The sequence below is a fragment of the Geotrypetes seraphini genome, chromosome 6, assembly GCF_902459505.1.
Source record: "Geotrypetes seraphini chromosome 6, aGeoSer1.1, whole genome shotgun sequence".
Classification (NCBI taxonomy): Eukaryota; Metazoa; Chordata; class Amphibia; order Gymnophiona; family Dermophiidae; genus Geotrypetes; species Geotrypetes seraphini.
The window spans coordinates 27,580,943-27,595,579 of NC_047089.1; the positions used below are offsets into that span (position 1 = coordinate 27,580,943).

The following is a 14,637-nucleotide window of genomic DNA, read 5'->3' on the forward strand; positions in this document are numbered from 1 at the left end:
GGAAGCCAAAAGGTTGGACACCCCTGCTCTAAATGGTGTCATTGTCAGCAGCTGCCTTAAAAAGCGGCTGCCAATCATATGTCAGTCATGCAACAGCGCTGTTTAGAGAATCACGCCTTTTGGGAACAGGTTAGGGTTTGCAAGGCCTACTTTTCCGGCACCTACCATTGACATGAATAATGCCTACAGAGGTCTTTCCATATCAGCCACACCTAGAGTGGCATTAAGCACTGTAAAATGCCTCTGTAGGTGTGATTCTGGCTGGGGCGGGGGGGGGGGGGGTAAGCGCCGGTAGGAATCTTGAAGTCTCTTAAAATGTCTTTTAAACAGTGTTTTGTATTGATCTTAGACCCTACCGGCACCACACACAACTTAGGTCCAGGTATTTAGGCCTGGTTTTCATTTCCATAAACGCCTGTGCCTAAATGTTAGTCACATGGATGGAAGCTACATTAGAGAATGACACAGGAAGAAATTTTTTTCCCTGTCCCCGCAGGAACTTAATTTACTTGTCCCGTCCCCGCGAGTTTTGTCGCTGTCCCTGTCCCTGCCCCATTCCTGTAAGCTCTGCCTTAACCACATAAGCCTCGAACACATGATTTTAAAGTGTTTGAGGCTTGTGCAGATGAGGACGGAGCTTAGGCATTGGTGGAATGAGGCATTATGACATCACAATCTGAGCTCTAGAATGTTGCTATTTGTGATTTTAAAGTGTTTGAGGCTTGTGCAGATGAGGACGGAGCTTAGGCATTGGTGGAATGAGGCATTATGACATCACAATCTGAGCTCTAGAATGTTGCTATTTGTGATTTTAAAGTGTTTGAGGCTTGTGCAGATGAGGACGGAGCTTGCAGGAATGGGGCAAGGACAGGGACAGTTTTAGAACAGTGGAATCCGTTCTCAGAAGAGAAGATGCTCACTCTCCCTCGGGAACCAGCCTGGATCAAGCTACAATTCTTCTCCTCCCTGGATCACCATGCTGCTTCACTAGGCCAGGCGGTCTCTGCTCTAAGGACTATTCATATTGTGAGTAACTTTTTGAATCCAGATAAATTGTTCCTTCTGCTTTAGCAACATTTGTCTAGTGCAATCTTATTGTCTTTGCTCAAAAGGTCCCATCTGTAACAACTGCCTCCCTGCTTGATTAAAAATTTTCAGTTTGCTTATAAATGTTCTGAGTCTTAGTTCTTGAGTAAATATTCATATACAGTGTTACCTTGGTTTAAGAGCATAATTCGTTCCAGAAGCATGCTCTTAAACCAAAACACTCATATATCAAAGCAACTTTCCCCATAGAAGATAATGGAAACTTGAACAATTCGTTCCACATCCCCAAAAACTTAATTACCATTAGTGACGCCTCCATCGCTGCCTCTGCCACAGACCCATCCACGCGGCTCCTCCAATTCTCCTCCTCTGCTGCTGTTGGCTGCCTCTCACTGTGGGTGGTGCTGGCTAAGCAAACGCTGCCACCGCCGCAACAGAGCCCGACTGGACACTGTTGGCTCTGCCGCTCCCGGACACTGCCCCCCCCTCCCCCCGGATGCCACTACCCCCTCTGCTGGGACTCTCAAGTGCTGGCGTACTCCTGCCAGACGCACCCCGACTCCCATGCTCCACCCGAGGCCACCGGCGCTGCTATCGCCTCTTCCCCCCCCCCTCCCCGACTGGCCCTGTCCTTACCCGTGCATTGCCGGTGATAAAAGTGCCTGCCGCTGGTCTGCTGCTGAGCCTTGAGCATACGCAGATGCTCAAGGCTCAGCAGCAGACCGGCGGCAGGCACTTTTATCACCGGCGGTGTAGGGGTAAGGACATGGCCAGTCGGGGAGGGGGGGAAGAGGCGATAGAAGCGCCGGTGGCCTCGGGGGGAGCAATACTGTTGGTTCCCGCGGTCGGGTCGGGTGGGGGCTCGCAAATCGAGTCAATGCTCGGTTTACGAGTCAAAAGTTTGCTGAGTGTTTTGCTCGTCTTGCAAAACACTCGCAAACCGGTTTACTCGTAAACCGAGGTTTGACTATATATTTAATTGTTATTACAGAGCTGTTTTAATCAAGCGAGCTAACTTTCCCCAAATTAATAGTTCTTTATAAAATATATTCCTCTCTATGGTGGCGATTAATAATAATTTTTGTAAAATATTTTAAGGGCGGGGAGAATGTGGGCAGTATTAGGACATGTGTATGGATGTACACACATACGGTACACTGCAACTCCTTCTAGTATCCATTCATAGAACTGCCGATGTATGGGGTACATATAAGTATATGCAGTGGGTGTACTTATACTCTTTCAATAATTACAAAGACTTACCCCCTCCTTTACAAAGCTGTGCTAGTGTTTTTAGCGCCGGCCGTGGCGGTAAGAGCTCCGATGCTCAAAGGAATTCTATGAGCATCGGAGTTCTTACCGCCGCAGCCAGTGCTAAAAACGCTAGCGTAGCTTTGTAAAGGACGGGATTAAGGAAGTTACATGGAAATACCTTTAAAACAAATAAGAGGACATTTTTTTTCCACTCAACAAAATAGTTATGCTTTGGAACTCATTGCCAGAGGATGTGGTAACAGTGGTTAGTGTAGCTGGGTTACAAAAGGTTTGGACAAGTTCCTGGAGGGAAAGCCACTGCCTGCCCTGGGACTGGTAGCATGGGAATGTTTCTACCATTTGGTTTTCTGCCAGGTACTTGTGACTTGGATTGGGCACTGCTGGATACAGGATACTAGGCTAGATGGAACATTTGTCTGACCCACTATGGCTATTCTTACATTCTTATATTCATTTTTTTATTTATTGAGATTTATTAACTACCTTTATGAAAAGATTCATCCAAGCAGTATACAGCAAGTACATAAACAGCATAACAATAGTACAATGACCAAATTTAAATATAATGAATGAGGTAAACTCAGAATCAGTGTATGTATTCAGCCAGGAATTTTATAAAAGTCTTTGAACATACTTTACACAAAGAAAAATTTAATAAAATTACCCTCATAAAGGGCAGTTTCCAAACTGATTTATTTTCACAGGTGACAGAGCTTTAATAACTAAAATGGGCTTTGTGTGCAGTGCCAATATGCATATAATTTTTATTATTATTATTTTATTGCTTTTATACAAATACACAAGAATACTCTTGTTCCAGAAATGCGGAAAGAAAAAAGAAATTAAAGAAGTTATTAAATTTACAAAATTAGGCATATAACTTTTCCCCTTCTTAGGCCTCCTTTTATGAAGGTGCGCTAGTGTTTTTAGTGCACGCACTGGATTAGCGCACTGCCTGCTCAAGAGGAGGCGGTAGCGGCTAGCTCGCAGGGCATTTTAACATCCGCTATTCCGCGCATTAAGGCCCTAACGCGCCTTCGTAAAAGGAGCCCTTAGACCACAAACTTAAAGAAGATTTCCCAAAGGAAGAAGAGGAGAACTTCAATTATACAACATATTATGTAAAGCAATTGGGGAAACCCAGAGCAGAATTGGCTTAACGGAAGGTCCCAATATCTCAAATGCTGATCTAACTAAACAGTTCCAGTCACCTTAATTGCTCCGGTAAACAGAATGTATATTTCAAACCAAGATATTTAATTAAACATTTTCAGGGATATGCCAACAAAAATGTGGTTCCTAATGCCAAAGTTTCAGATCTCATTTCAAGGAATAATTTTCTTCGATCCTGCATTTGTCGAGTGACATCAGAATACATCCAAATCCTTTTCCCATAAAACAATAGTTGAGATTGACAGAAATAAGTTCTAAATATGGCATTAATGTCTTGTTCAAAAACTAGTGATACCAATAATGTGGCTCTTTCTGTTGATTCTGACAAGCTGGTTTCAAGAAGGTCAGATACATTAAAAAATTTTCTTTCAGCCAAATTCATTGCCCCCCCCTCTAGATTTGAACCTATTTCCTTCTTCTTTGGTAAATAATAAATTTTAATTTTCTGAAGGAAACTTCAATCAAATATTTTTTGAAGAGATCTAGAGGGGTCATAAGCAAAAATTTTGGAAAATTCAATAAGCTCATATTTAATCTGCGGTTGTAGTTTTCAAGCTGTTCTATTTTTTCTGGTCAGTACATTTTTATCCTTCACAATCCCAGTAGTCAGATTTTGTAGCTGTTCCACATTAAGTTGAACTTGTTTTATTTCAGAAGCAAAATCCTCTTGTATTCCGTCTATCTTTTTACCAAGAGCGTCTACAGTACTTACAAGTCGCGAAATTTCATTTGAATACTTACTGACTGTTCCATTTAGAGTCTGGAGAACCTGCCAAATGTTCTCCGGAGTCACCGCCAGTGTTTTCAACCGCTGTGATGAAGCTTCAACAGTGGCTCCCAACGTACTCTGCTTCTTTGAAGTTCCCACGGCGTCTGCCCCTCGAAATGGGGTTTCTCCCACGAGAATAGTTCCACAGGGATCGCCCGGCTCAGCCGTGAAAGGAGCAGGATACGGCGGTGGGGCAGCAAGCGGAGGCAAAAGAGATGTTTCCAGGTCCAGTTCCTTGGCATCTCCTCCTGCCGTGGAAACAGCAGACAGCACTCTAGCAATATGGGACCCAGCGGCGATAGTGAACTCCCAAATGGAGCGTTGCATTGGGGAAGAAGTCCATGCGCTTCGTATGAGGCATTATGGAGAAAGGTAAAGTTATTTGCAACTCTCTCCTTTGTCAGTCGGTAACGCTATCACACAGCCGCCGTCATCTTGGAAATCTCCTAATATGCAAATGATTTTATCCACTGAAAAGGAAGGTGTTACCAGGGTGGAGTTGGAGGCAAGGTTTGGATAGATGCACTTAAAAAAACCCACAAAAACATATGCATGCGTTTTTAGTCAGAAAAAGTACACACACCAAAAATGGATACCAATGTCTAGTCCTATTTTCACTTTATAAACTGGTGCATAGTTCACGGGTAAACGTGAAATGTGGCCTTTGCAGATATGTGGGCAGTATGTATTAACCTCATAGAGGTACTTCAACAGATACAAATTTCAGTTAAATCTTAGTGAATATGTTTTGCCATGAAATGAAGAGGTGACAAAAAGAGGAAAGTGGAGTACCCAGCTGGCCAAAATGCATGAGGATACTGATTTTAGTTACAGAGAAAACCAAAACAAAACCTCACCTTTGAGTAGAAAAAGCTTACTGAGAAATAGGGCTGAATTCTGAATCATGTCATGGATGAAGAATGGAAAGTCAAGACTCAAGCCTCAGACAGAACCCTGAGGAATGCTAATGTCAGACAGGACTACAGGAAAAAGCAAACAGTGGACAGCAGGGGAGGGGGGGGGGGAACAAGAGGCCTCAAGCGAGGCTCAGCTGTGGAAAATTTGACATTCTGGAGAAAATCAGAGGTGATTCCAGTGCATGTAAGGCAACTAAAAAGAATCCCTTAGATCTTTTCCGTTGTGAACCTCTTTGCAGGATCAAGAATCAGAAAATAATATTAAATATTGAACTAAGGCCAGTACTGGGCAGACTTGCATGGTCTGTGTCTGTGTATGGCCGTTTGGTGGGGGATGGGCTGGGGAGGGCTTCAGTGGCTGGGAAGGTGTAGATGGGCTGGAGTAGGTTTTAACAGAGATTTCGGCAGTTGGAACCCAAGCACAGTTCCGGGTAGAGCTTTGGATTCTTGCCCAGAAATAGCTAATTAGAAAAAAATTAAAAAATTTAAATTTAATCAGGTTGGGCAGACTGGATAGACCATTCGGGTCTTTATCTGCTGTCATCTACTATGTTATGTTCTATTTGCTCTGCAGCAAACCCTCTTAGGACTTTCTCCCCTCAGGTAATCAGTACTAGGAGTCTCCCTCAGCACTGGGGCTCTGGCGGGAGAAATAGTATCACCAAACGTCTAGAATTTAGCTCACACTCTTCTTTTATATCTTCTCCCTCCCACCTAGGAAAGGGGCTCCAGCACCAACTCCTCCCACTACTTCCTAGCTATCCACTTCAATTTACTCTCAATGAACCTCAGAAAAATCCACTGTCTTTATGGCAGAGGCATTTTTCGGACGGGGGGGGGGGGAGTGTCACAGGTGGTTGCAGTTAACCTACTTTAAAAGTAACATGACAAAAGATCACCTTATTTTCCAATGTGGATTGTCCTCCTACCCCCTACCCCAACCCAATGTGGATTGTCCTCCTAACCCCTCCCCCTTCCCAATGTGGATTGTCCTCCTACCCCCCCCCCCGGTTTATTTGAGCTCAAATGGCAAAACATGAGGGCGCGATTTTTTATTTTTTTTTTCCTGTAGCCTCGGACAAAGGTCCTGTCACCATAACAACTCCCGCCCCCTCCTCTGGGCTGCTCCGGCGGCCGGGAGGAGGTTTTGGTCGCGCAGACCTCTGGAGTTTGTCCACCCTGAAGCCACCCGGCAGCGTTCGCGATGGGTCCCCGAGCAGCCGTTTGCGCGCCGGCTCTTCTGCTCTCCGCGCTGCTCTTTCAGGCGGCAGAGCCGGCCAGCAGGAGTTACTATCTGGGCATCGTGGAGGAAGAATGGGACTATGCGCCGAGCGGCCAGAATCTCATCGCGGGCCGGGACCTCGCGGAGGACGAGTAAGTGGCCCTCGGCGCCCGGCACAGAAAAGCAGCGCTAGCCGGCGCTTCGCGGGGGAGACTCGGCGGCTCCTATATGCATGCGACCTGCCCGCCGGGTTAAGGCGAGCTCCTACCCTAGCCTTCAGGAAATGGGATGGGGAGATTAAAGGGGGCAGGGGGTTAAAGCGGGGAGTCGCGCGCAGGGGGGTGGGGTTAAAGCAGAGAGTCGCGCGCAGGGCACGGGATGGAGGGGGGGTTAAAGCGGGGAGTCGCGCGCAGGGGAGGGGTTAAAGCGGGGAGTCGCGGGGGGGAGGGGAGGGAGTTAAAGCGGGGAGTCGCGCGCAGGGGGGTGTTAAAGCGGAAAATCGCGCGCAGGGGGGGTGGGGTTAAAGCAGAGAGTCGCGTATAATGCGCGGGATGGAGGGGGGTTAAAGCGGGGAGTCGCGCGCAGTGCGTGGGATGGGGGGGGTGTTAAAGCGGGAAGTTGCGCGCAGTGCGCGGGATGGGGGGTTAAAGCGGGAAGATGCGCGCAGGGGGGGGGTTAAAGCGGGGAGTGACGCGCAGCGCCGGCTAAGGGCGCTCATATCTGAAACGAGTTTGTAGGGGGCAGAAGGGGAATACGTGAAAGCGCCCCTGTGCGGATTTGGGACTTGTGACGGAGACGACGGGTCTCTAAAGTGATAAATGCCTGCGGTGGAGCCGAGGATCCGCGGGATCCGTTCTTTACCGCCTTCCCCCCTTCACGTTGGTGTTTGTTTAAAAATCGCGTGATTATCGAGTCAATGTGGGTTGGAAGCCGGGGAATGTGGCATTTTTGCCTAGTGAAAAGACAACCTGTAACGTGTTTGTCAGGGTTTCCTTCTTAGGTGGCGAGATTTTTGACAATACTGTAGCTGCTGCAGGTTTATATGTGTTCGGGTCGAATATCCATAACTGATGTCTGGTGTCGTCAGTAGCAGGGCGATGCGATTGTTTCACTCCTTCCAGATGCTGCTGCTGCTTTTCCGTCGTGCACTGAATGTAATGTGGCTAGAACTAGTTAATTATTCAGGGTTGCTGTGGAGTTTACTTTTGGCACTGTTGGTTCTATTTCTGTAAGATAAAGCGGTACATCATCTACTCAATAAACATACTCTTAGTTCTCTCCTTTGGTACTAATAATGTTTTATTTTATTTCTAATCGTTTAAATCCCTTTTTTGGATGGTCATACCAGTGGGATTTTTTTTCCCCAATGCTTGCCTGCTCTTTGCTTGATCTGTTTGATTTGATTTTCATGTTTTTGTGAGATACTGAGAACAATGACGTCCAGGCTGTTGTGAGAGTATTGGGTGCCCTAGGCCAAGGCCAATCTTCATCAGCCTTATGCCATTCCCCTTAAGTTAACTTTCAGGTTCCTGCGTGTTTCTTCACCTGTATTACCAGGGGGTGCTTGGCTTTGTAAAGAAAACAACAAACTACAGGATTGGGGGGGAACCTCCCAACCCTATTTACCCTACATATTCACCACTGAGTTCCACACATTTATGATTTCTTTGTTATAACTTCTTTAACGGATCCAGGAAAAATTATTTTGGTTTGCTAGTGCAAACCACTAGTCAGCAGCTAATGTAGCATCTTAAATGCTTGAAAACTTTCTTCCTTTGAGGTGTTTCTTGAGGTTAGGGAAGAGGTACTACCCATTACCCAGTGCTAGGGTAGTGTACTGCCCCAGACGCAATCTTGGTAGGGGTGCTGGCACCTCTCCACCCCCCCCCCCCTCATGCCATGCTCACACCCTCCCTTCCCCCTGTACCTCTTTAACCCTAGAAGGCCTGGAAATTTTGCATCCACTGACTCCCATATGCTATATCTATATTTTCTTAGCAGTTTTGTTATTAATATGACTTTTAAATGTTTGTATATGATTATAGTGACTATAATTCGAGGAAACACGAGTCAAAATTAATTCAAGCCCTGCTTTAATTTGATATAAGTAAGCAGAAATCCTCCCTCGACCCCGGCCACAACAGACAACCAACGCCACGACCTGTCTGAGAAGGATGTTTTAATTTTCCAGAGGTGCAAGTCTGATCAGCTGCTTATTCTTCGCTAGATGACAATTCAGACTGAACTGGAAGAGTCACCAGCATGGCAAGAAAAATCAGCACATTTGTCACCTGTAACAGGGGTGTCAAAAGTCCCTCCTTGAGGGCTGCAATCCAGTCGGGTTTTCAGGATTTCTCCACTTGAATATGCATGAGATCTATTAGCATACAATGAAAGCAGTGCTTGCAAATAGATCTCCAGCATATTCATTGGGGAAATGCTGAAAACTCAACTAGATTGCGGCCCTCGAAGAGGCCCATAGGTATAAAATAGTCTGTGCTGTTAGTTTGTGATCATTAGTAAATGACCCCCCCCTTAATAGGGAAAAAGCTGTTGATATTAGTGCTGCCCGATTCATGATTCCAATCGATTGAATCGATTCGAATCGATTTACCACGCAAAAAAATCGGCCTCATGATTCGTTGAATGACCCTCCCCCCTCAAGCAGGAGTGGCAGCGCTGATTCTTGCTGGCCTGCTGCTCCTGCTTTAGAGGGCGAGTGAGGAAGGTCAATTGGGAAGTGGCTTCCCCGCTAGTGCCGGCTTCCCCGCAGCAACTTATCAAAATTCAGCAGCCTGCCCTGCAGAAGAAAATCGCCGCTGGCTCTACCGATCTTTGTAAGCTGCAGTATGATATCCGAGTCGTCTTCTCTGCCACAGTCCCGCCCCTTCTATGATGTCAGAGAAGGGGGCGAGACATCGTATGGCAGCTTACAAAGATTGGTAGAGCCAGCGGCGATCTTCTTCTGCAGGGTAGGCTGCTGAATTTAGATAAGTTGAACACGCAGTCCTGGGGGGAGGGGGTGTAGTCCTTCGTGGGGGGGGTGTAGTCCTTTGTGGAAAGGGGACAGGCCTTCCGGGGAGAGGGGGTGTAGTTCTTCGGGGGGGGGGGGGTGCAACCTTCTAGTGGAGGTAGAGGCCTTCAAAAGGGACAGGCTGGCCTTCAGGGGTGGGGTGTAGGCCTTCAGGGGGGGACAGGCTGGCCTACAGGGGTGGGGTGCAGGCCTTCAGGGGAGACAGGCTAGCTTTCAGGGGAGACAGGCTAGCTTTCAGGGGTGGGGTGCAAGCCTTCAGGGGGGTGCAGATGTTCAGGGGAGGAAGCCCTGGTGTAGAAGTACACGGAGGGAGGGAGGAAAGGGGGGGGTTCAAAGAGACGTGCATATGCCGGACTTTGGGGGGAAGAAATAATGGGTCTAAAAACAGAGGAGAGGGAGAGAGATGGTGGACAATGGGATTTAGGGATGAAAGGAACAGAAAGGGAGAGATTGTGGACCCTGGGGTGGTGGGGAAGGAGGGAGAGATGCTGGATGAAAGGGTAGTTAAGAAAGGGTGGATCTGTGGAGGAAGATGAAAAAAAGGAAAGATGCCAGACCTCCGGGGGAGAGAAGGGAAACGGAAGGGGAGGACAGAGATGATAGATGGATGGTTAGCATGAAGAAAGAAGGAGACCCTGGCAAGCAAGTTATCAGAAGACAACCAGAGCCTGGGATCAACAAGATTTGAATAATGACCAGACAAAAGTGATTACAATATGTCAGATTTGAAACGTGTATCCTGCCAGAGCTGGTGTTAGACCGCAAACGTGAGCTAGGATTTAACAGAGAGGAAAAGTCTTTTTTGTTTCTTTGTTTTGTTTACACCACAGCGCCAGTGTGGTTAGGAGAGGGCAAAGGGGGTGAAGAGGCTATAAAAGGGGTGAAGAGACTATAAAATCAACCCACCAGGATGTTTTTAAAAAAATACCCAATTGGGCAGGAAAATCGAATTGAAAAATCGATTCAATAGGCTGAATTGACTCAAAAAAATTTTTTCCTGAATCGAGCAGCTCTAGTTGAAATACACATAAGAGGAAAGAAAGCAATGGAAAGTAAAAAGAAAGGTGAAAATTGAAGTGGAGGAAAGAGGGAAAAAGAGAGTAATGTAAAATATTCAGGCACAGAGAAAAGTTGGAGAACAAAATTTTATTAGAGTGCAATAATCAAAGCTTCTTTTTGAGTCCTGCAGCTGGAAAGTGTGGACCATGGTTCATTTCAGACTACAAAATGCAATTCCTAGATAAATTCTGTGCACAATATTTTAAAATTCTGCAAAATTTATTTGCAGTGTTTTGTGTAGGAATTCCCTCATCATAAGGCCAGAAATTCTTTCCTACCCTTTCTCAGTTTTCAACAGTTCCCTCTCTCACTCCAAATTCAGTTCTGTTTCCCTCTAAATAACCAACATGACCCATAATTCTGTTTGCCCCTAAAGTCTTCTCCCGCATGCAGTACCCCAACCTCTCATTCTTTCTCCTCATCTCCCCAGCTATCATAATCTTTCCTCCCCTCTCCATACCGCATGGAAAGCCTGTTTATGCTCCCTCCCCCATGTCACATTCACCTGTTTACTCTGCTCTTATCCCTCATTGCACACTCACCTTTTTTTTTTTTTTTTCTGACCCCCTTCTCATTTTCAGCCATGGTGTAGCTCTGCTCTTCTCCAACCCCGCTGAGCTCCTGCTGCACACTTCCTCCTCCTTTGCCAACTTAGACCCAACTGGGATATGCTGGCACAAGAGAAGGAAGTGACCCGCTGTGCAGTGGTTCACTTTCTCCTCCTCTTACCGCAGGAGCTTAGCATTGGAGGGGAAAAGAGAATGAGCAGAGTCGCTGCTGCCCGTGCCTTTGCTGAATTCTGCCCAGCATGTTCAGAATTCTATGCATCTTGGGGTGGGGGTGGGGGGGCAATGAATTCCGAGTTAATTCTGTGTATGTGGAATTCCACCAGGAGTAAAATGATTACAGTAATAAATGTTACTGCTGAATGATGGTTCCAGTTATCTCCATCAACCATGACAGACCCAAAGAGCCAAAAATGGGCTTAGTAACTTGTTAAAGTGGCATTAGGTTAATCCCAAGCTTCTGATTTCCATTCTATTTATGTTTCAACGTCTTTTTTTTCCCCCCTCAATTTTAGACAAGCTACTGTGTTCCTGACAAGAGAAGGAAACAGAATAGGACGTGTTTACAAAAAGGCAATTTATAGACAGTTCACAGATGAGGCCTACACTACAGAAGTTCATAAACCATCCTGGCTTGGGTTTCTTGGGCCACTATTGAAAGCTGAAGTAGATGATGAACTAGTAATTCATATGAAGAATTTTGCCTCCCGGCCATATTCTCTCCATCCACATGGAGTCTTCTACGAAAAAGATTCTGAAGGTATGAAGTAATTATGCTTCACAGTGGCAGCTAGTGACCTACAAAATAACTGACATGAAAAGGGCGGGGTTTTCAGAGAAGCTAACTGGGGTCCATCCTGAAAAGTGAGATTTACTGTTTGACCAGTATGGTTCAAGGAATTGTGGTTTCCCTGTGGCAAGAGCATGTCGTGTTGCTCTCACTGCTGTGCGCTGCCCCAGCTTTAAACATGCGAACAGGAAGTAACATGTTTAATCCTGTGGTGGTGCCAGTGGCTGTGCAGAGAAGAGAGCAGTGGTGAGAGTGGTAAAAGCACGCTTGAGCGCATCTCTCCCGCCGCCATGCATACCCCTCCCTCCCCCGGTGCCTTCAAAGACCCCCGCCCTCTCCCCCTTTCCTTACTTAGATGGCTGGCCAGAGGGATACCTATTCCCTCCGGCCAGCAGGCCCGCCTCTTCAAAATGGTGGGCTGTCCCTTCCCTGGTGCATCCTGGGATGCACTGGGGAGGGGCCTGAAGCTCTGATTGGCCCTGGTTGTTTAAGGACCTAGCAAAGCTTGAGGAAAGGTCTGAAATTTGGCAGCTAAGATTTAATGCCAAGAAATGCAAAGTCATGCATTTGGGCTGCAAAAGCCCAAGGAAATGGTACAGTTTAGGGGGTGAAGAAGTTTTGTGCACAAAAGAGGAGTGTGACTTGGGTATGATTATCTTATGGTAGCCAAACAGGTTGAAAAGGTGACAGTGAAAGCATAGGGAGAAGAATGGCCAGTAGGAAAAAGGAGTTATTGATGCCCCTGCAGAAGACTCTGGTGAGACTTCATTTAGAATATTGTATGCAATTCTGGAGACCGCACCTTCAAAAAGATATAAACAAGATGGAGTCGGTCCAGAGGTAGTGTACTGAAATAGTTGGTGGCTTTCATCATAAGGTATAAGTGGATAAACTTAAAGATCTCAATATGTATACGTATCCTTGTAACCCGTTCTGGGCTCCTGGGAAGGATGGACTATAAAACTGATTAAATTAAAAACAAAACACGGGATCGGATAATGTAATTTAAAAATTGCTTATATTCTGCTTTTTCACATATACTGACTTTGAAAACTCTGTCTTGTCTTCAAACTATCAGGGGCCCTGTACCCAGATGGAACGGCTGGAAAAGATAAATTTGATGATATTGTTCTCCCTGGTGGGACTCATACCTACAAATGGATAGTAAAGGAACAATATGCACCCACGGTGGATGACCCAAATTGCCTGACCTGGGCTTATCACTCTCATATTGATGCTCCTAGAGACATTTCTTCTGGATTAATAGGAGCACTTTTGACTTGCAGAAAAGGTGATTATCAAGTAAGGGAAGTGCTGGGCTTATTTACCTTTTTTGATAGATTTTGCTTTTCTTTGTAGCACATTTGCTACCAGTGCACAAGAGCTGGCTTTGACTGAAAATAACTTATGTAGGAGTTTAGTAATACAGTATACCCCCGCAAATTTGCGATTCGCAGACTCAGTCATTCACTGTATTTTCTGACCGCCTCTTCCGGTCCGAAAATACTGCGAATGACTGACCAACGGAAAAGCTCTCTTACCAGTTCCGCACAGCCAGCCTTCACTTTCCCAACCTGCGGTCTTCCCTCACTTCGGCATTCGCCTGGGGACTCAAGGGGCTGGCACGCACACTACAATGAGCGCCGGGACAGGAGGAGGGAGCGTGCCAATTACAATACTCTTCCAACATTCGCGGTTTTTCAACATTCGCGGTCACTCTGCAAACGTAATTTCGGGGGAGTACTGTATATTACTTTTACAAGGAAAGGCAAATTTACTGTAAATCTAATCCTCTGTTTTACCCTGATGCTTTATATTCATGCCATATGTTTTATAGAGGAGAAAAAGTAATATATGAAATATAAATACCAGCGATATGAAATACAGTAACTTGGAGTATCCTAGGTGTGCGTAAGGAGAAAAAAATTTTGTTTCGTTTTTTTCATATTTTTTTTCCAAATTTTGTAGATTTATGCACGTTATATACAATGATACACAAACAAAATGAAAGGAAAAAAAATGCAGATTCCTGATATATCACTGGTTTGTATTATCACTAAACTAAGACCTGCTGTACTACAATATTAGTTTTTTGAAAGCTGAGAGTGACATTATAAAGCAAGGAATACTTGGGTAAGTGTGCTCCCCTGCAAGAAATGCATAGCAGTGAGTAACGGATGGCTCTGAATACTTTTACCCTGGGATTAGTTATTTGTATTTATTTATTTATACCCTGCCTTTCCCAAGGCGGGTCACAGTAGAGTACATACACAAACAGAATCACTCGCAGTGCAACATGGTATAAGTGCTAATTTATACTGCCGTGAACTCACGGCAGCCATTTTTGTTCCCAGCTCTACACGGGGCAGGAGCGTAGGAAGATCGCTCCTGACCCACTTCACCGCTAGACCATCAGGCTTTAAAATGCAAGTGGAGAAGTCAGAGTCGGCCTTAAAGTTATTTGCGATTTTTCCATATTCGCGGGCCAGCTCTGCCCCTAAGCCCTGTGAATATGGAGGGAGAAGTGTATTCTTTAGCACTCTCCAGACCAGTAGAGGTTAACTTTACGAATGGGTATATATCTAATCATGACCAGCAGGTGGAGACTGAAAACAAAACTTTGGGACAGTATATACTATCCTCCCTTCTCTATTTCCCTCAGTCTTCTTTCAGTCTCCAGCAGGTGTTGAGTGATCTGTACCCATCTCTCTTGGTAGGGCTGTTGGAATTTGTTTAGGGGTTTATTGTCCCTGTTTTTGGCCGGACGGAGCTTGGTCGGGCCCTG

The 14,637-nt window shown here is 45.8% G+C and overlaps 2 protein-coding genes across 11 annotated transcripts in view; one reads left to right on the forward strand and one right to left on the reverse strand.

The window, feature by feature from the left end:
• The window catches only part of LOC117363086 (transmembrane 4 L6 family member 1-like), a 48,800-nt gene extending 43,265 nt beyond the window's left edge, over window positions 1–5,535 (reverse strand). For 2 of the 3 annotated variants that reach the window (XM_033950353.1, XM_033950352.1), the window contains exon 1: window positions 4,237–5,535. In XM_033950353.1, coding sequence (XP_033806244.1) covers window positions 4,237–4,591 — 355 coding nt within the window. In that variant the 5' untranslated portion in view covers window positions 4,592–5,535. The remainder of the gene's footprint in view (window positions 1–4,236) is intronic. The other variant, XM_033950355.1, reaches the window with a different exon arrangement.
• A 700-nt stretch (window positions 5,536–6,235) lies between these two features.
• The window catches only part of HEPHL1 (hephaestin like 1), a 96,886-nt gene continuing 88,484 nt past the window's right edge, over window positions 6,236–14,637 (forward strand). For 2 of the 8 annotated variants that reach the window (XM_033948478.1, XM_033948482.1), the window contains exons 1-3: window positions 6,236–6,555; window positions 11,578–11,822; window positions 12,931–13,143. In XM_033948478.1, coding sequence (XP_033804369.1) covers window positions 6,386–6,555; window positions 11,578–11,822; window positions 12,931–13,143 — 628 coding nt within the window. In that variant the 5' untranslated portion in view covers window positions 6,236–6,385. Of the gene's footprint in view, window positions 6,556–7,106; window positions 7,558–7,595; window positions 8,597–11,577; window positions 11,823–12,930; window positions 13,155–13,965; window positions 13,986–14,637 lie in introns of those variants that run through there. The other 6 variants (XM_033948477.1, XM_033948479.1, XM_033948481.1 and 3 more) reach the window with 6 other exon arrangements.